At 38.7% G+C, this 20,764-nt stretch overlaps 1 protein-coding gene across 5 annotated transcripts in view; it reads left to right on the forward strand.

Annotated features, from left to right (window-relative positions):
- The window catches only part of brinp1 (bone morphogenetic protein/retinoic acid inducible neural-specific 1), a 104,858-nt gene extending 90,665 nt beyond the window's left edge, over positions 1 to 14,193 (forward strand). For 3 of the 5 annotated variants that reach the window (XM_067484508.1, XM_067484507.1, XM_067484510.1), the window contains 3 exons: positions 389 to 625; positions 3,253 to 3,475; positions 8,642 to 14,193. In XM_067484508.1, the coding sequence (XP_067340609.1) occupies positions 389 to 625; positions 3,253 to 3,475; positions 8,642 to 9,782 (1,601 nt within the window). In that variant the 3' untranslated portion in view covers positions 9,783 to 14,193. The remainder of the gene's footprint in view (positions 1 to 388; positions 626 to 3,252; positions 3,476 to 8,641) is intronic. The other 2 variants (XR_010911603.1, XM_067484509.1) reach the window with 2 other exon arrangements.
- Positions 14,194 to 20,764: the final 6,571 nt, after the last annotated feature.

The raw sequence follows: 20,764 nt of genomic DNA on the forward strand, positions 1-20,764 counted from the left end.
ACCAACACAGCACAAAAGAGCAGGCATCAATCACTGCTATATGCTGTCACATCCTGAGTGACCCACCACAGGACAGACAGTTCACTCTGAACACCGAAAAGCTTTGAAGCACATTCTTTAGAATAATTAAAAGTGCCTATAACTACAAGCAACCAAGCCGGAGCAGTCAGCCATGTGCCAGTCATATACATTCAATTAAAAACGTTAGGAAAATCATTCACTATACTACATACAGTATGTTTTATATCTTGAGCTGCTGTGAAGAAAAAGGAAGAAGGCCATTGTCATTTTTTTGTAAACTGTAAGTTAACACATCCACTGGAGATTTGTTTTTTGTTTTGTTTTTTTATCACGGTTTTACTAAACGCTCCCATTTGTCTTTTTTCAGGTCTTCAGGTCATTTTCCCAGAGTACCTGCAGGAGAAATTTGTCCAGTCAGCTCTGAGCTACATTATGTGCAATGGAGAGGGAGAGTACATGTGCCATAACAACCAGTGCATCTGTCAGTGTGCCGAGGAGTATCCCCAATGCAACTGTCCTATCACTGACATCCAGATTATGGAGAACACCCTGCTGGGAATGTCTGAAACATGGGCTGCCGCTTATAAAGACTTTGAGAGCTCTGGTAAGCTGGAAAGTTCTCCAATCTGCCATGACAATTGTGGTATAATATTTTTGGCAGCTTTTAAGGCAATAACTCCAAAAATGACAAGCAATCTTAATTAAGATATTTAGACACAGTTTGGTAGCTTCTTCACTCACTGCTAAATGTACATCATTGCAGAAAAAACTTTTCATGGCTGCAGAAGTAGTGTGAAACTTTCATTGTGTGAAGGCTGAGGTCATGTAAAACTTTATTATTAAGAGACTACACACTCTGTCTCTGACCCTTTGGTAGACTTGGAATTTCTTTAACGACTTTGGTGAATTCTTCTTAACCTTAACCAAGCTTTTGGATAGAAGCAAAGCCTCAAAAACACTTGCATTGAAAAATGGTTCCTTTTGTTGTATGCAGTAGGTATTAAAATGCACCAAGTATAACAACTTTTATTTATCAGATACTGAATTTCTCATACGTGGTTTTCCATTTTTATTAAATGCAAATGCAAACACAAAAGGAGACAGCAAAAGAATAGATGACCAATGCCCATTTGTTACATGGCAAGGCATGTTTATCTATTATTTATATGATATAAAAGTGTCCCAGTAAAACCTGTGTACAACAAAGAAATACATTTATGGCCTGGAGAAGAAAGTTTACGTGAGCCTGAGTCTAGTTATTCACTGTGATAACACCACAGTTTGGGCATGTCAGTCATAAGCAGCAAAGCACAGATTTGCCCTTAGAACAATGTTGTGTGGGTTGTAGAACGAACATTGTGGACGTGTGTTCTCTGCTAATTCTATAACAAAAATTAGTCTGTTCAAACTCACAAAGTGTGTGTTAAAATTAAGCAGCGATAAAAGAAAAGAAATGAAGAAAAAAATATCTATACATACACAGTATACGCATTTTGCAACATTTCTGATTGAAGATGTACTGTATGATATGTTACCAAAGCTCTATGATTCCAATGAAATGTATTCAGTGAAGACACTTTTCTTCTGTGCATAGCAATTATGTCAAATAACTCCTGTAAAAAGACTCCTGGGAGAAACGTTTTGGCCTTGTAAGTTGCTTTTAAAAGAAAGGATTAACCATGACTGACATCACCACCGGCTAACAAATGCAGACGAGTTCGCTCTACGATCAAACACTTGTGCATTGTGCAGCTGTCTCAAAATGAATGATGTTCTACATATACAGAAAATGCCCAAACACCATGTAAAGTGGGGCTTCACTGTGGGAAATGTGTGCTGGGTGACATGTGATAAGAGAGGACTATGTTGACTCTTTGGAAGGAATTGATGACATTGATTTAAAAGGCTTTGGTGCTCGTGTGAAATAACTTTCCGACAACTGAACTAGTACTGCAGAGTGACTTGATAATGGTCTTTTTTTTTTTTTTTTGGTAAGAGAATCACACAATTTTGAATATTGAAAGGTGAACACGCCCAGCTTTTCTAGGAAAAGGGTAGAGGAGGTACCTGACATCTGTGAAAACTGGGTGGAGGAATATGGCAAGTTCAAACCAGGGGAGGAGACAGAATCTGGCTTCTTTGAAGAAAGGAGGAATGATGTTCTGACATGCCTGGGAGGAAAGTGGAGGAAATTCTGACATTTCTCAGCTGTGGCTGCAAAAACGCCCTCAACTCTGTGGTTAATGCAGTTAAACTGCTTTGAAGAGGTCTGTAGGAGGGTACAGGCAAATTGTACAGGTCTTTGTATGTATTGAATGTGGGGATCTGCTGCACTAAGAGTTGGGTTGTATTCTCGCAAGAATGTTTATGTTATTTTCCCTCCGCAAACAATATTGTAAACCACAGAGGTTTTACACATTAGGCTTAAGTGTATAGTTTGTAATTTTGCTATACCATAGCCATAAAAAGAAAACGTGGATTCTCATTAGAGTAGGGATCTTCAGCATGTGTGCTGGTATTGCTAAATAGATGTTTACGCCATTAAATTGTTCACTCTATTATTTATGATGATGTGCTTAAATTTATCTTCAGAGATAATGAGATACTCATGAGTCATGACTCTGTATTTTCTTAATCAACACAGCCAATAAAAGACTTTTTATCTTTGTGTATTTGCTGTCAGAGTATTAGTAATATCTTCATGCCTATTGTTGCTAAAATAAATTGCAGCTACTTTAGTGTTGAAAACAAGGGTCAGAGAGCTGAGCTTAGTGATTGTCTGAGGAGGAGGCAAACAAGAATTATCAGAGGCAGCAAGAGGAACATAAGGACAATCATCACCACTGCAGAGAACGGATTTGTTGCTCTTGTATGTGGGGGCACAGACTAAGAGGTGTTCACTGCACTGAGGGTCTAATTTCTCTGCAAAGCAGCATTGTATTGTCAGTAATAGTACAAAATTTTTAAAAAAAGGCTATTTTGCATTGCTTTTTAAAAGCTTTCTTCTGAGAAACACACTAAAAGGCCTGATAACTCAGCATTAGACCTGCAAATAGTCTTTTGTTGCTTTTGCCACTGCTTGTTTGAAATTTTACCCAGACTGTTTAGCTACATTACTGTGGCAAAAATAATATTTCATTTCTTGCACTTTTTCCATCACGCCACCACATTCTCTCCCCACTTTATGTCTCTTTGTATTCTTCTTTCTCGCCATCCACCTCTGGCATTCAGATGAGTTTAAGTCCTTCCTGAAGAGGCTGCCCTCCACACACTTCCTGCCCATCAGCAGTGTGCATCTCTTGTGGGGCAGTGACTGGGACCTACAGGCTCGCTACAGGCTCCTTCAGAGTTCTCTGGAGATCCTGCGACTCAAGATCCAGCGTACAGCCCGCAAGCTCTTTGGCCTCAGCATCCGTTGTCACCACAATCCCAACCATCAGATGCCTAGGGAGAGGTGGGTGGAAACACAACCTCCACACACTGATATAAATTAGATGTGGATTTACTCAACAATGTCAGCCAAAGGTGCTTCTCTTCGGTGTTGATATTTCTGGGTATTTGTTTTAAAAAGTGCTGCAAAAGCAGATGCGAAAAGTGATACCTTTCAAGGAAAATTCTCCTCTGAGATTATGTAGGAGTTTTATTTTGCTTCTTGAAGCATGCATGGTTAGGATGTCATCCATTATATATTTCAACCTATAGTTCTGTTGTTTCTGTCCATCAAGTCAACTTATTGCTGAGGCTTGCACATGCCCAAAGCACTTTTGCTCACTCCTGTATTTCACATTGCAGTCTGGAAAGAAAATGTAGCTGTGGGAGTTTTCCTGATAGGTCATTGCACACATCTGTCACCACCTACTGCAGCCGCAGCTTAAGAGCCTTGCTGCGGATGTGCCATGGTGTTAGCGCCGCCTGAATCTCCCCGTCCACTCTCGCAAATATCAGGAAACACTATGCAAAATATGCAAAGTTTTCCGGCCGCCTCACGAAACACCCCTAAAACTGTGCAGTGTAGTGAAGAATATGTGAGATATTCATTTAAGTGGTCTCAAAATGAGCAGTTGTCAACTGTCACTGTCAGAAAAGAAGCACACCCACATTTGTGTGTGAGAGTTGGCAAAGGTTTGTTCTGAAGTGTTATCAAAGAGCCACAGTATGCGCTTTCTCTTCCATGGAATATGCATCAAGGGTGCCTGATGGGACTGGAAATAAGAGCAGCATTTTTATTTTCTTGCTTCTGTGAGACAGCCTTACATCAGATGGAGAACCTATTTGTTTTCACCTCTGTATGCATGCGAGTAGGCTCAGCATTTATTGTATGCGTGAGTGGAACTAAGTGGTCAATACAGTGGCTCACACATGGGTCATAAATAAAATTTCCTCCCGCTACTGTATATCTATTATTATGCTTTTGTGAGTATAAATTCTTGTACCAAATACCTTTCTTCCCTACTTAGACAGAGGTGTTTTTGAAAATCTGACTATTTGAGCAGAATTAAAGTTATATTGTTGAAGGGTTGTGTTTCACTATGTATTTTTGAGTTTGCACGCAAACATCAGTCAGATACTCCGTTATACTGCGGTGGAGAACCTGTCTCTTCCCTCGTCCCCGAACGCAGAAACGTGCCCCCCGTTACCAACAGGGATTCCAAGTCTCACCTCCCCTGTGGGCAGACTATAACAGCTGATCAAAAGGATGAGGGAATTGAAGCAAAGCTGAAGGACCATAAAGCATCAGCCCAAGTGTTTTCAAGGTGTGTGCCAACCACCTAAGGGAGGCCTTCCAGCACATCTTCAACCTGTCAGTGAGACTGCAGAGTGTGCTGATGATGATGTGAAAAACATCTTGCTTGGCCCCAGTGGCCAAAGATGGGCACACCAGGCGTCTAAATGACAGCAGGCCCGATCTCTTGTGAGAGATTGTTTGGATCCCCTCCAGTTCATGCATCAGGCGCACACTGGAAAGGACGACGTTGTCATCGACATGCTACTGTGCATACTTCCACTTGGAGAGGCGCTGTGAGAGTCACGTTCATTTACTTCTTTAGTCATTTTAACACAATCCAGGAAAACGAAATGTGATCACTATGCAGCTCTGTGTCAACAAGTAGGAGAGATAGTTGGTCATCGGGGTCTGTATTACCTTGCTTTTTTAGCATATAAACATCTATTACATTCAAGAGGAGAGTGCATGTGTCTGACAGGAAAGGCAATGTAACTAGGATAACAGAGAAGACGAAGTGAAAGCACCCTGTAAATTAAACACCATTAAACTTTTTTAATGAAACACAGAACATCGACACATGAAAGACAAATGAATAAATACAGGACATTCATAAAGAACAAAAAGTGCACAATCGTGTTTGTGAGGGTTTGTTCAGCTCTGTTCAGTGTCTGAAGAGGTGTAGATTACAGCACTTCATGTGGGATAATCTTGCCCAAGTTGATGCTGTAAGAAGGTTGTCTCTGTGCGATTGTTTAATTTTAACACTTGTGTGATGCTTTATTGCCTCGGCAAGATCATAACATCTGTTTTAGTAAAGAGAGTGTTGAGCCATCAAGGTGAGAATGCAACGATAATACATTCTCAATGAAACAATGACCTCTTAGTTTAGGTTGATTTATTGTGTCCAACAACAACAACAATAATAATAATAATAATCATGATAATACAGTACAGCGACCCTTTGTACGGCGTTAACAAGCCATCCACATGAACAGTTCTATTATGCTTTCAGCTTAATTAAATTAAAGAGGCATAGGTTCGTTTTTACTTAGTGCAGGTGTTATAATGTAAACTTCAAGTTGCCCTTTCAGGATTGCATTTTATATAAGGTCAATCGATAAAGACAGTTCCATCAGCCAATGGAAGCCAGGCACCAGATGCATTGCTGACTGGTTATAATTACGATTGCATATCGCCACCTTATCATTGTTCTAGGTTTATCTATCCACAAGGCATCCATTCATTACAAGCATCGTAAATCCCTGTTGTGGACGCTTACTGCAATAACAGTGTGGAAACTTTATAGCTGAACTATATTGGATTTGCTATTGCATTTCCTGTAATGAGTATAGCATCTTGCTTCAAGTAGAATGAGCATAGCAGTTTGTCTTTGGTCTAAATGATTAATAGTGACAGATATGAAGTAACATCACTTCCAGCCAAATCATTTGCATCCAGGCTATGCATGGGCTTTAATTATTCATGTTCAAAGTCGAGCATATTTACAAATATAAATGTACCTCCCATATGATAAATTACTTTGGCCTAATTTCGGTGGATTTTTGCCATGACACTGTTTATATCTACAATTAAAGCTCCTATTTGTTCCAACAATTTTGCCTATACACCCAGTAAAGAGTTGACACTTACTGTATTTTTATCCTGCTGATATCCTGTCACCTTGAGTTATCAGTAGTATGGGTCTTTCTCACACTACCGTTGATACCATTTTTAAATTTGTGTTACCCATGTGGTGGTCTTTTCGGGCTTCTTTCAGCAGCAGCTCCCATTCCCCTGCTCTGATGTTCTCTATCTGTCTTTTCTTTTCCTTGCTCCTACATAGGAGGGAGCTATGATGTGTGTCATCTGAATTTGAGCCTGTTCGATGCCATATTACAAACACAGTGTTATCAAATTTACAAATACAAATGGTGTCCATTTCAGTGTATTCATTTAATTTCCTTGGGCAAATCTAAGCTGGGCCACCACTTTAGATTGAAACAAATAAGACAAAAATAAGCCTTGTTGTGTGATGCACTCCAGTAGTTATTGAGGGAGGCAGCTATATGATAGAACATTAGACACTAGTTTAAACAGGATATTTCAACATTTATTGGGAATAAATTCAACAGGGGCGTCATTATTGCCACGTCTGTATCACATGAAATGATGGATAACCATTGAAAAAATAATGGAAATTGTTCATGTTTGTGGCATCTGTAAAGCCATTCTCTTTTATTTGAGAAACATTTTAAATCTGAACACAACTTGTGTGTAAGTGTGTATTTTGCAATATCCTACTTTAAATTGTTTGACATCCTGTTTGTCACATCCATGCTTATGGTTCACCAAGTTGTTTTTAATTATTTGTAAGTTTTATGTGTGAAATTATTTTAAAAGCGTGATTTCATACATAACAATATAATGTACAATCTAATGTACGTTAGATTAGATTTCCAACCTGTTTTTACTTTGCATTAATCTCATGGTTAAGTTACTATGAGTGGACTGCAAATGAGCACATGAGACACACACACACACACACACACAAAAACACATCCAAATATTATATCTATTTATTGCAAAACCACTTAAGTCTTAATGGGAATATGTTGATGGAGAAAGTCTTGGAAAGACCAAATTATTATTAACTTTTTCGAGGACTACATTCATTAATATGCACTGTCCTCATCAAATAAACATTTAAACATTTACATTTAATAAAATGTAAACGTTAAAAAAAGCGTATAGTGTAGCAACAGTACAAGAAAACAATATACATGCATATGTTACCTGAGGATAGTTTATATTTAAGGGCTGATGATTCTTAAACATTTGTTCAAAAGAGGGCGTTTAAATTTGAAGGTAAGTTTTTCTGAATCGGCCAGTTTCACTTCTTAAAGTGGTTTAATATATAGAGTTATTTCTTTCATTCTTTACTATGCACTCTGCAGTTTTGTTGTTTTACCTTTATTCCTTACCAAACACGGTGAACAATCAGAGTCAAATTAAGTTTTAAACACAAGAAAACAGAAATATTTCCTGTTCACTATTATAGACGTAAGTGTAATATTTATTGTTACAGAGTATGTATACTTATACATATTTGGGAGCAGGTGCGAGGAACTTTTTAAGCCATTTTGGACGAAGCAAAAGGTTCAAACCATTGTTTTATATAGGTGATCTGTTGTGGGCTCATTTTAGGTTTAAACCTCGAGGGCTCACTGGCTGCTGAGCATGCAAAGTCATTTAGGTTCATTAACATGTCAAGGTAACCTAAACTAGCCCTCTCCTTTGAAAATTCTGAATTCAGTATTCACATCCTATAGTACAAAAAAAAGTTCCAGTACTGTCAAGATGACATGGAAAGATGCCTGAGGGGGAAATGGAGAGACAAGAGACGAGATAAGAATAGAAAGTAATGCCTCCCACCTGAGTGAAATAGTCTAATTCCTCCCAGTTGCAGAGAGAAGAAATTATGACTACTTGTTTTCCATATGTATTTCTGTCAGTCATTTACAAGGATTTTATTTTCACTGTATTTTTACCTCTTTAAGTTCTAATTTTATTACAGTTGAGTCAAATGTAAGTTCCAGCCCACAAAAGTAGTGATGAGTTGGGGTTTTTTTTGGTTTGTTTTTTTGTCTCATGTTGTCAAATGTCAAATGTTTTGGAAAGTTTTCCAAAGTATTTAGTTACATTACAATTATAATTCAAAACCAGACAAAGTGTGTCTGTAATAGAAACCCGCTATAGATGAATGAAAATGTAAAGGTAAAAAAATATCACAGTATGCTATGGAGAACTATCCTGTGTAATGAGGATAATTATAGCTTTTAACTGTCACCTGACCATTATTAATGCTTGCATCCCATTTTCTCCTCTCCACTTTAGATCAGTCATGCAGTGGCTTAACAGGGTTCAATCTTTCCTCTACTGCAATGAGAACGGCTTCTGGGGGACGTTCCTGGAGAGCCAAAGAACATGCGTTTGTCACACAGGGGTCACCCTGTGTCAGCGACCGATCCCATGTGTCATAGGTGGCAACAACAGCTGTGCCATGTGCAGCCTGGCCAACATCTCACAATGCGGCTCCTGCAACAAGGGCTACAAGTTGTACCGTGGTCGCTGCGAGCCCCAGAATGTAGACTCGGAGCGCAGTGAGCAGTTCATCAGCTTTGAAACTGATCTGGACTTTCAGGACCTAGAACTCAAATACCTGTTACAGAAAATGGATTCGCGACTCTATATTCATACTACTTTCATCAGTAATGAGATTCGCCTAGAGACCTTTTTTGATCCTCGATGGCGTAAGCGCATGTCCCTGACTCTCAAAAGTAACAAAAACCGGATGGACTACCTCCACATGATAATTGGTCTGTCGATGAAGATCTGTCAGATGCGAAATAGCAGTATTGACCCCATGTTTTTTGTTTATGTCAACCCATTCAGTGGTAGCCACTCGGAAGGCTGGAGCATGCCCTTTGGCGAACATGGTTATCCACGATGGGAAAAGGTACGACTGCAGAACTCGCAGTGCTTCAACTGGACACTGCTCCTCGGTAACCGGTGGAAGACCTTTTTTGAGACGGTGCACATCTACCTGCGTAGCCGCGCTAAGATCCCAACTGGCCTACGCAATGACACAGGACAGGGTCCCGTGGATCTTGCAGACCCCAACAAGCGCCAGATCTACATAAAAATATCTGATATCCAAGTGTTTGGCTACAGCCTGCGATTTAACGCAGACCTACTTCGCAGTGCTGTTCAGCAGGTTAACCAGTCGTACACACAGGGAACTCAGTTCTACTCATCCTCATCTGTCATGCTCCTGCTACTGGACATTAGGGATCGGATTAACCGCCTAGCCCCTCCCTCTGCACCTGGCAAACCCCAGCTGGACCTCTTCTCTTGTATGCTAAAGCATAGGCTCAAGCTCAACAACAGTGAGATGATTCGAGTAAATCATGCCTTGGACATGTACAGCACAGAGATACTAAAACAATCAGATCATCTGACTGCTAAACTCTGTTGAACATAGTGATATTGACATACAGACAGAAAACTAAACACAAACACCCAACAAATGAACTATGATATTAATCTTTGTTTTCTCTTTTTAATTTTTGGACCTTTTCTGCCTTTTGATGTAATATTAACTTTGTAAGCATAATTCTTAAGGAGAAAAAGGAAAAAGGCAATGATGAAAAGCATTTCAGGCAGATAAAGAAGATTAATGGAACCACTATAAAGACTGTATCATATTTGTCCTAGCATGTCTGTCATTCCCTAAAAGAACTTTAAAGAGAGAGAGGAAAAAAAGGAAATATAAATCTACGTACTGGTGAAAAAGAGGCCTTGATTTTAATCGGAGGGATCAAAGGTTATATCTGAAACTGCCATTCTTTACTGAGAAAAAAAAAAACATTTTTAAATGAATAAAAACATAACACAAGGGCAGAGCAGATATCATTTTATTTCAGCTAATGTGCAAAATATTTCAGACAAAACGGACAGTTTAATATTAAAATGTTTATACATTGTAAGGATTAAATAGCCCTAGTGAGTAAGTAGTCAACACATTACTTATAGACTCTTTATTACATTTCAAACCCACAGCAGATCTGCATTGCTCTTTGTGAGTTACGCGGCACTCTGTCATTGTTCTGGCACATAAGGCACACAGCAGGTCAGTAATGGATAGTCAATTCAAATGACGAAAGCCAGCTGTTTATATATACATATATATGTGGGTGAATGTGTGTATGTGTGTGCGCACAATTGTACGTATACCTTTTTTTGGCTTGATGCTTACTGCTGTTTGTCAATTGAATGTGTCATTTGCGACTGACTCCAGTCTAAGCTAAATCTTGCATTTGGAGCGCTTCTTCCCGTGTTTGAAATTCAAGCTGTGTTTTTCACAAGGCAGTACCTCCTGGTGCGTGAGTGCAATATTGTGGTCTGAAGATTTAACAATCAATGCTATTTTGTACAGCTTTGCAAAATGTACATGTTGTGACTGCTGATTTGTGAAGCTTTTCAGCACCAAGAGCAAAATGTAAACATTCATCATTCAGGCACATTTGCGAGACAACTTAAAGCCATACACTTCCCTGAGGTAGACATAAAGTAAAACGTAAAGTTCATCCCTGTCTCACTTAGTACTTTATAACATAAAAGAAAAACATGTCCCATTTGTATGTTCTTTGTTTTATTTTTTCTGTTGACTTCAGATAAGAGCACAGCAAAAAGGCAGATACTAAGAAAAGGTATATTATGTTGGATAGGAAATGTGTCGTAAAGCCATTGAATTTCTACGTTGTGCCACAGAAAAGAAAAAAAGAAGAAGAAGAAACAGTTATATTAAAACCTTTTTGACAGTGTTTAATCTGTAAACTTTTTATGACCATGTGTAAAAAATGTGCTTTACTTTCCCGATGTGAAATGTAACTCTTCTTTTGCATGTTGCTGGAAACACCAAGAGAGCTGCAACTTTGTTTATCACTGTCAATCATCAATGGAAATATGAAACACTACCTATGTAGTTTTGGGTCACACTTTCCTCATTTGGGTAGTCCAATGTTGAAATGTACTGCTAATGACGTTTTGTACCCGTTTTCATGTACTCACACTTGTTACTCTGGACATACATGGGTGAGATTTTAACCGAAATAATAAGAATTCAGATTTGCTGCAGTCACACACCTTCCGGTAAAAGTCCTTAGATTAACAGTGGCCAGCCCAGTTACAATGCTTTAAGAGAAACAAGTCAGTCCCACAATTTCCTAGTTGTGTCCCTCTGTTGTTTTTTTTATGTCGGCCAGTATCTCAGAGTAGTTGGGCTGCCTTCATATTTTGGTTGTAATAATTTTGTTTCTGTAAACTGTAAGCAGATATTTCTATTATAGGAATCACCTGAGTGAAAACAAACTGTAAACTTTTGCATTTCTTAACTAACCTCTTAAACACAATGGTCTAATTCAGGGCAAAGGATGCAGCTGCGCATTTCAGTGTCACATAATCATTTTGGTCTGTGTGAAATTCTTGTCATGTAAGCAAAAATGTCTCACGTGTGGCTTTGTGTCTTAGTGTTTTCCCTTGTGGGTTTTTCTTGTTTGTTTTTTTGTGTTTTTTTACTGCTGTCGGTCCAGTTTATGAAGCTTTATTAACATTTAATAGATGCAGTCTAAATAACAACTTGATCACCTTGGTACATATCATGTGTCACTATGAAATCTAACGAATGTCAGATGATTCAGTAGTCTGCAAAATGGTTTACTGATAATCAGTGTTTTGGTAGCCATTGGTAGTTCAAGGCAGAGGTGAGGGGATGCTGAGGAGAGGCTAGTAGGGATCGGGGAGCCTGACGAGGACCGAAGCAGCGCTGATCTGCTGGATTGGCGGATAATGGGGAGGAGGAGAGTTGCACCAGCCAGCACTGAAAGGACAGGAGGACAACAGGGACAGGAAGAGATTTAAAGTTTGACAGATATAAGATGATTGGTTTGCTGAGGCTGTGGGGGAAACTGATGAATTTGTTAATTGAGAGAGACACCAACAGTCAGCTGATTGAGCTGGAGGTGGAGGTGGACATAGAGTGTCTCTTTCTGATTGAACTTTTATATTAGCTTCATTAGAACCATGATTGTGTGTCTGTAGAGTATTGGCTAGTAAAAGTACACATTTCAGCATTATTCAGACCAGTGCATAATATATTTTTTGAATGAGCATTTATTAATGGAAGCAGAGCCACAAGAAGGAGGGGGCTGGGGTGGTAAGTGGGTGTACAAAGCCAACCGTTAACATACCAGAGTCAGATCTTTTGAGTTTGAGTGAGGCATGTCCTTCTAACCAATCAGACAATTTCTGCTTGAAAGGTTTTGCAGCAGTTATTGCTTTGGATGATGGCTAATTTATGAAGAGCTGTGGGGAGTGCAGAAGAACATAGCTGATGATAGAAGAGCATAACAGAGCAGGGAAGGAGCAGAGTGGGTAACTTTTGAGTCGAGCTGAAGTCGAATATTGGAGCTTTAAGCTTAAGGTCATGTTTTGTTACATCAGTGTGTTTTGTGTAGAAACATTATGAGGAGACCAAGTTCACTTGTCAGGGTCAGCTCCATGTTGGGAAATTAATCTACACTGCAATACATTCATCAATTTTTTTATCATCTTCAGAGTACTAGCTCATTATCTGCAAGCGTACTTTGAGAAACTGAGCAGTTATCAGTACAGTGCTACTGTTTCCAGTAAAACAGCAGCCTATCTTAAAGTACGCAGCAGCAACAAGGAGAGAGAGGGCATCTAGGTCGCTGTACAGCAGTAAAATGTACTGCATCGTGACCAGTGCATCTGCTCGGGTGGAGATGGTGGCTGTGGTCACACAATCGCATCCTGCTCCGGGACAGAGAAACACCACCTACTCTGGGTGACTGTCCTAAAGTACCACGATGTGATTCTGGTTTATCAAGCCCAGTTATGAATGTTGAGCTAATTAGACTGCTAATGTTTACTTGGTAAAACTTTACACTCTTGCAAATGTGTCCTTATCTGAGAATTGCTGTTGTAACATTTGCATGCTGAAGGAAATGTACCATAAAGAAAAGTGAGTCTGACCAGCTGAAGGTTGCCTAACAAACATCATGCATTCGCGTATTGACCTGTTCAACATCAACATTGGAGTATCCAAGTGATTTTTTTCCCACATTATTATTATTATTATTATTATGATTATTATTATTATTAAGTGCCTGTTATCTATCCCTTTAACATGTTTAACGCTGGGGGAATCTTTTAAAGAAGAATGACACAGAATTTTCTTCACAGGTTAAGACCATACAGTAAATGTTGATCAAATATACACTTTTCATCTGCTCCTGAGGACACATCTTCAAGCAGGTTTGTGCATGTGGGGAAGCTGACCACCGGACAAAGAATGACCTGAATATATGGTGGATATTTTATTTTGGGGTCCCCTGTTGTACAGTATATCTGTAAATATTAACTCTGTTACAGTAACAATGCTCTGCTACAGTAACAATATTATAAAATAACACAGTATTGAAATGGAACACAGAGACTACTTCAAAAAAAAAAAGCCCCTCCATTTAGGTACATTAGCACAAAGTACGGGGCACCCATGTCTTATGTATCTAATTAGATTCATGACAATTTATGACTGTTTTTATAAAGTCAAAACATAATGTACATTACAGTTTAGTTTTTAATCACTTGCAAGATCCATACAACAAGCACATTTCCTCATATGACATTATGCTACCACAGTGTTGCTTACATGTATCCATGGATATGTCTATAGATTTTTACACCTAATACCTTGCCTATGTACTTTTTTGCTGTTCTGTTGAGATCATTATATCAGCTTATTTCAAATGAATGTTTCATATAATATTCTATTTCTCATTAAAAGGCTATATTTAATAAGAAGAGCAAGGCTTGTTTGTACCATTTTCCTTTAGAGAAATTGCAAGTTTACCTCACAACAAAGCAGCGGCAGTGCTCTATGTGCACGTAGAGTATTTACCACATCCTAAAGGCCATTTAATTCCTCTGCCCTATCACGACCATAAGAATATGACAAAATACTTTCTCTTAACTACAGTGATATGAGCTTGCAAGATAATCAATGTGATCACTATCTTATCTCTGATACTTACTGATACCAAAGATTTCTTCCTTGGCCGACAAATTCTTCTGGTGACATCGCATTTTATTGTTTGTTTAGTGCAAACGATGGAAGAAATAATGCTTGTGCTCAAAGATTAGCATCCAGTACATCAGCAGCATTCATTATCACCAGATTGATTGTTCATTTCCCTTCTGTCCATCCACTCATCCACTTGATCGCCTCTTGCTCTGCGGCACCCTGATTCTCTATAAGCGGTGCTTGTTCGAGCAGCAGAAATGTTCTTAGTCTTTAATATTGCAGTGTGCACTCGTGATCACACGTGAGGGATATGTGAGCCACTATGTGACCACCAGCAGCATCAGTGTGGACTGCAGAGGACCAAACTGCTGTGATATTTGGAAGTAAGAAAAATCCCAATTCGCGAGAGCTTCTTTGTTTTAGAGTATATGTGATACAGTGGATCATTAAAACAAATCAGTTATTTTAATGATGCTCAGAGGAGCAAAGAGAGGAGACATCTTCCTGGAGACATAAGAGGATTGGCTGCAAATCTGTTGTGGTTGTATTTTAGCTGAAGCCACTGATGCAGTGGATTTAAACATATTTTAATTTTGTCATTTTTATGCTGCATCACAGATAACACTGTTTAGTGAATGTCTGGTGTGTCATTTGAATACCCCTCATGCTCATCCAAGAACAAAACTGTAGGGAATAGGTGATAAAAGTGAGACAGTAAGTGAGGAAATAAAATCTGTCTTGCAGTTTTTGATGATTTGTATGCTAAAACTGCTAGATGTAGGTTTGCCGTGTAGTTCATCTGCAGCTCCGTCAGTTACCCTCGATTTGCGTTCAATCATTGGAAAGTTGAGTTATGTATGTCAGCTTGCCTCTGAACCTCCACAATAGTAACCTAGAAGCATTTCCTCGCCATGTCTGCATTTTTACAGAAATATGTTTTGGTCTCAACCTTCACCCAGAAGCTCAAAGTGCAAAAACCCAGACTCGCTTCCTTGCTGACTTCTTTCCAATCAACACAGCCAGTTGTGTTGGTTGGAATGATTGCTGAAGCCAAAGGTGCTTTTGCAGGGATCCAAATCGGGTTTGGGCTGCAATAGGTCACCTGGACAGTGCTCCACCACAGCTTCAATGCTGGAAACCCAGGCTCTGTGTGTTAGTCCAAACATTAGACTATAGATAAAGGTTTATTTTTACGAATTAAGTGGACTTTTTACTGTGTTGTACATTTAATGATAACCCCCTCCCCCCCATTCAATTCAAAAAGTGAAAACGTATTTTAATACGTTTTTGCACATCATTTATTCACTACTTTGTAGAAGCCTTTTTGACAGCAATTACAGCTTCAAGTCTTTTTGGGTAATACAAGACTTGTTCATCTGGATTTGGGCAGTTCATCCAATTCTTTTTGGCACATCCTCTTAAGCTGTGTCAGATTGGAAGGGGATCATTTGTGAACAGGCATCTTCCACAGATGTTTTCTAGGGTTTAAGTCTGGCTTTGGCTGAGACAGTCAGAGGACAGTCAGAGTCTGCCATGGCGGTGATAAGTGGTGTCGTAGCCCTTCTGTTAAGTGACGGTCACTGAAACGTCTGCAGCGTTCACTTCTGTCTATCCTTTTGTTATCACAGCTGTCATTACCGACGTATCTGTACTATCTATTGGATTGTGACATTTAGCCTGTGAGCACCTGGGACTCAAGGGATAAACCAAGGTTATAGTTTGTTTTTCAAGAAACTACCAAGCAACTTACACAACATACTATTAAAACTGTTCTAAGGCTGGTGTTATATTTATAGTGTGAGTGATTTTAGAATTCACTATACGATTTTGAACAGGGTTTTCTTACTTCTGGAACACAGTTTGGAAGGTCACCTTAGCTCACTATTCCGATAACTTCATTTGTGGCCACGTGGATATGGAAAGCGTGAATAGGCCTTTAAGCCACCTCTTAAACTCCTCAGCAAAGGGCAAAGGGTGAAAAGCCAGCAGCTTCAGAATGGAGCGGCGCTAATCTCAAACACAAAAGCAACGTTAGACTGCATCATTGATTTCCCATAGCTAGAGGCGAACAAGCAGGATGTGTGCACAGACAAAAGCAGAAGATCTTTAGCCTTGCTGCCAACAGCTTGAGTGGCCCTACTTATGGAAGCTCAATGGAAAAGCTAGCTTGGTACTGTGCGTTGAATGAAAAGCACGTTCAAATCCACTAAAACAAGACAACCGCTGTCAAAAAAATAAATCAAATAAAAAGAATTTTGATGAAGAGATTCAGGATCCAAACCCTATCATCAGATAGGATGTACATTCAGTAAGTGTACTAAAAATTCCACCCATGAATAAAAAGTAAAGTGCAGAGGTCAGGATGAATGATGAGCTAAAGGGATCTTCATGGGGAGGAAAGCAAGCAAACCATTTATTCCCAACGACACATCGTTGGTAGTCAAGCTTTCACAGTTGGTCATGCTACAGTAGAAGATTCTTTTTATAGTGACACAGAGCGTCTTTGAAAGAGAGTCTCTTATTTGTGTGCATAGCTGATTGTGTAGTTCCCTAGAGCTCCTTTCTTTTCAAATATATATTTTTTTATTTTTCATCCCAGGGTGTGATTCGAACTATAATGACTGGTGATGGCAGTGATAGTTTTACAAAAGGAAACGGAGATAAAGCTATTAAGTAAAATGGATTAAAATGCAATAGAAGCAGCTGTTCTAACTGTTACCTCACAGTTTGAAATGTACTTGGCTGCAATAGTGTAAATACTGTACACCACTGAGCTTTACATGAGATGCTCAAAGCCACTGAAAAGTCAACATTCTGGAATAATGTTTGAGTTTTTTAAAAGCTGCATTGCATTTTTGAGTTCTTGTCTACAAATGAGTAGCTAAACAACTGTTTGTTCACAGTCCTGTTAACAAAATTGTCATACAGTGTCCCCAGTAAGGACGTGTAATGTTTAAGGGCATGTCCATAACAAGTATTAATATGTGACCTTGTAAGGTGTCAGTGTCATGTCACAGGGTCACATCAACAAAACTGAAAACACAAAGAGATACTGATACAGATACTGGATTTCGCTAGTTTGTTCTACTCCCCAGTTACATTTCATTATCCGTGACTTTAATATTCCCACAGCATCTGACCCCTTAGATAAGAGTCTTGACAGGACTTGCTATGTACAGTACATGAAAAGACCAGTTGTAAGAGCACGAACCTGATATGGTTCTTACTGCTCCCTCTTTCTGATGTAACACTTGTGACATTAACACTGATTGGTTCAAATACTCGGGTAGTCTATATTTCTCAGCTCATCGACAGAGTAAAATTGCAGTTTCAATAAACTATCACATGCAATTGCTTCACTTTTGAGGGAGAAAATTAATGTGACTGAAAATTATGACCATTACTCTCTTTTTGCATCGTAGTTTTACAAAACCCTTTTCAATGACCACCTCTTATCCTCATATCCTTATTTACTGCAATTTATTTCTTGATTTTCTTCAATGACTTTTCTTGATATTTTCCAAATAAATATTTGTATATAAAAAATATGAAATAAATAATCAGGCAACAAATTATCAACTGACCCTCTGACGTATCAAGACAAAGTCTCACTAGACCATTTACCATTTAAGCAACATCTTAGATGTAATATTATGATTTGCTACTCAGAAGTATTTGTGCTATGTTATAATTCCAAAATAAATGAGTTTCCCAAAAACTCCATTGTTACGTGACTGAACTTTGACCACAAAACTATGTAATGTACTGCACAGTGTCTGATGTGTAGTTTCATAGATGTCTCATGTACTTCTTTCCTTCATGTTTGGTTTGGACAGTGCTAATCGTAATCTTTGTCATTCCATATTGTTGTTAAGCCAGACTACTTCATACAGCCAAAGCTTACACACGTACTTTATTAATGCAAACTACTTCCAAATCATCCAGTTTCTTAAACAGAAAAATTTTAATAATTCAATGAGTAAGAACTTTTTGATTTTGGTTGGAGCACATTAAATCGTTTTTGCAAAAAAACATTTTTTTGGTGCCGTGTATGAAGTTACGGAGCCAACACCTGGCAGAGTGCAGCTCTGAAGCACGTGGTCTGGAGAACACAGATGCCTTCCTTCGATGACAATACACTAAATAGGAGTTTAGCAGGGAACATAACCTCTGTGATGCATCACAACATTGTGGCGACAATGTTTGCAATAAGCTATAGAAAAACTCTAAACTATGACACAGTACAATGACATTTATATTTTTTTTGGTGCAGTTTCTGTCCCATTTTACACCCTTCATTTAATTTACTCGCACTGGTTTATAGGAACTTATTTTGTTTTGAAGCACAGTGAAAAAGAAAAAAATAAACAAAACACGATTTCACAAAAACCCTGAGCCTCCAGTCAAAAATGATAAAGAAGTGGGACAACAAAGACACATACACTTATATAATGGATAGGTGGGACAAAAACAAGCAAGCCTTAGTTAAATAAATGTCAAATAAATAAAGAACCAATAACAAGGAACAGGTGAACTTACTGTTAAATGTGTGCTTTCCTCTGGGCAGAAAAACAGCTGAGAGGAATAAACACACTTGTTAGTGTACACTCTCGCCTTGCAAGGAATTAGACACAACCTGGCAGGTAGCTCTCCTGATAATTGAAGACACTACACCGTAAACACCTCAAGGCTGTTGTTATTCTAGAATCTTGTTAACAGCTGTGGATGACAGAAATGTGTGAGTGCTGATGTTAAGGGCATTCTACAGAGTGAATTTTGTGACAAGCCACACAAAAATAACGGCATGAAGTATTTTAGGTGCAAAATGTTGTCATATGGCTCACAGCTAGAAGAAAATGACTTGAAACACCTTAATGCAGTTTCATGCGTGGTGAAGACTAGTGCGGTGTGTGGATGTGCCTTGATATTATGATGTTTTGGGTTCAGCTGTAGTGCTATTTGTGACGGCCCTCGGGTGCGGAGCAAAATCACAAATTCGCACAGAAAAGATAAAATGAGGAATCAAAGCAGCCTTTCAAAAGCGCAAATAGTAGGGCGGCTTAATCTGAGACTATGACAATTAAACAAAAATACAAAGACACACAGATAAAACAAGAAATCCAGAAGGACATTTCAGAAAGCCAATTTCCATCAGCTCAATCCACACACCCTCTTATCACTGATTCTCAACTGATCATCTGTTTTGATCCTCAAATTTAAACATGCAGACCAGAATTTGAACAATAATCATAATTATTTATAATTATAAAGAATATACTATATATCTACTGTGTGACCAAACAACAAATAAGTGTATCATAAACAAGAAAAGCACTTTTAATATGATCATACCATTAACTGCCTGTTATATCTGGTTAGCTCCATTATCGATAAGGCGCATGACAGCATGCCAAGGCGAATATTATGCATTGGCTCAAAAAATACATGTTTATGTTTGGGTTTAAGGACAGAAATGAGATGGTTAGGGTGAAGGAAAGATCATTGGGTGGGTTCATATACAGAAACAACAAAAAGTAATAAACATATTGAGTAAAAAAAGAAATAACATTCTGTGGAATGTAAAAGTGTCCTTGATGTTTGAGGGTGATGCCACATGTGGCTCTCCAGTATATTAAGGTGCCGCATTTTGGTGTGAGAATCAATCGAGTAGTTACAAGAACAGCCAAGATATATTAATCTGTCAGAAGCGCAGCTAAGTAATTCGGCTGACTCGGTTTCCATGCTTTACTTTTTAAGTTGGATCTGTGCTCCGACTCTTTGGATGTGGATTGCAGTCACCTGCATGTCACATCAAGTGCTGTAAATGGAATTGTCACTTGCCAGCTAACAATTAGCACCATACATGAATATTTAGCTTCTGTACTAATGATAAGATTGATTTTAATGCTGATTGTGAAGGTGCTTATGTCAGTGGGCTGAAGATGGATTGAATGGTGATGAGTGGTTATACTGCATGTCATACTTTACTTTGTTCCATAAGAACATATTAAGCTAAGAATTTAGGTTTATTGCAAACTTGCTATTTCTCACCCACATGAGGGACTGACCTGATGTTTGTGCCAAAATGTATTATTTCTTTCATTTTCAAGGTGTTCCTGAGCTCCTCCATCAGATGAAAATACTTTTTCCGTAGGTTTGACAATATAAGCACACAGTGTTTCACACAGTTTCTGTATTAGGCCTATTAAGGTTATTGGATCCCAGTGTACATTTGCTTTAGCTATTGCACAGAACATTCATTTCCAGTATGACTCCTGTAGCAATAGCCTCGCAAGCCATATGGTTCAATAAGATTTGGACGTTGATCCAATGGAGCTGACATAAGCGGGACA

Source organism: Channa argus, chromosome 18 (genome assembly GCF_033026475.1).
Source record: "Channa argus isolate prfri chromosome 18, Channa argus male v1.0, whole genome shotgun sequence".
Lineage (NCBI taxonomy): Eukaryota > Metazoa > Chordata > Actinopteri > Anabantiformes > Channidae > Channa > Channa argus.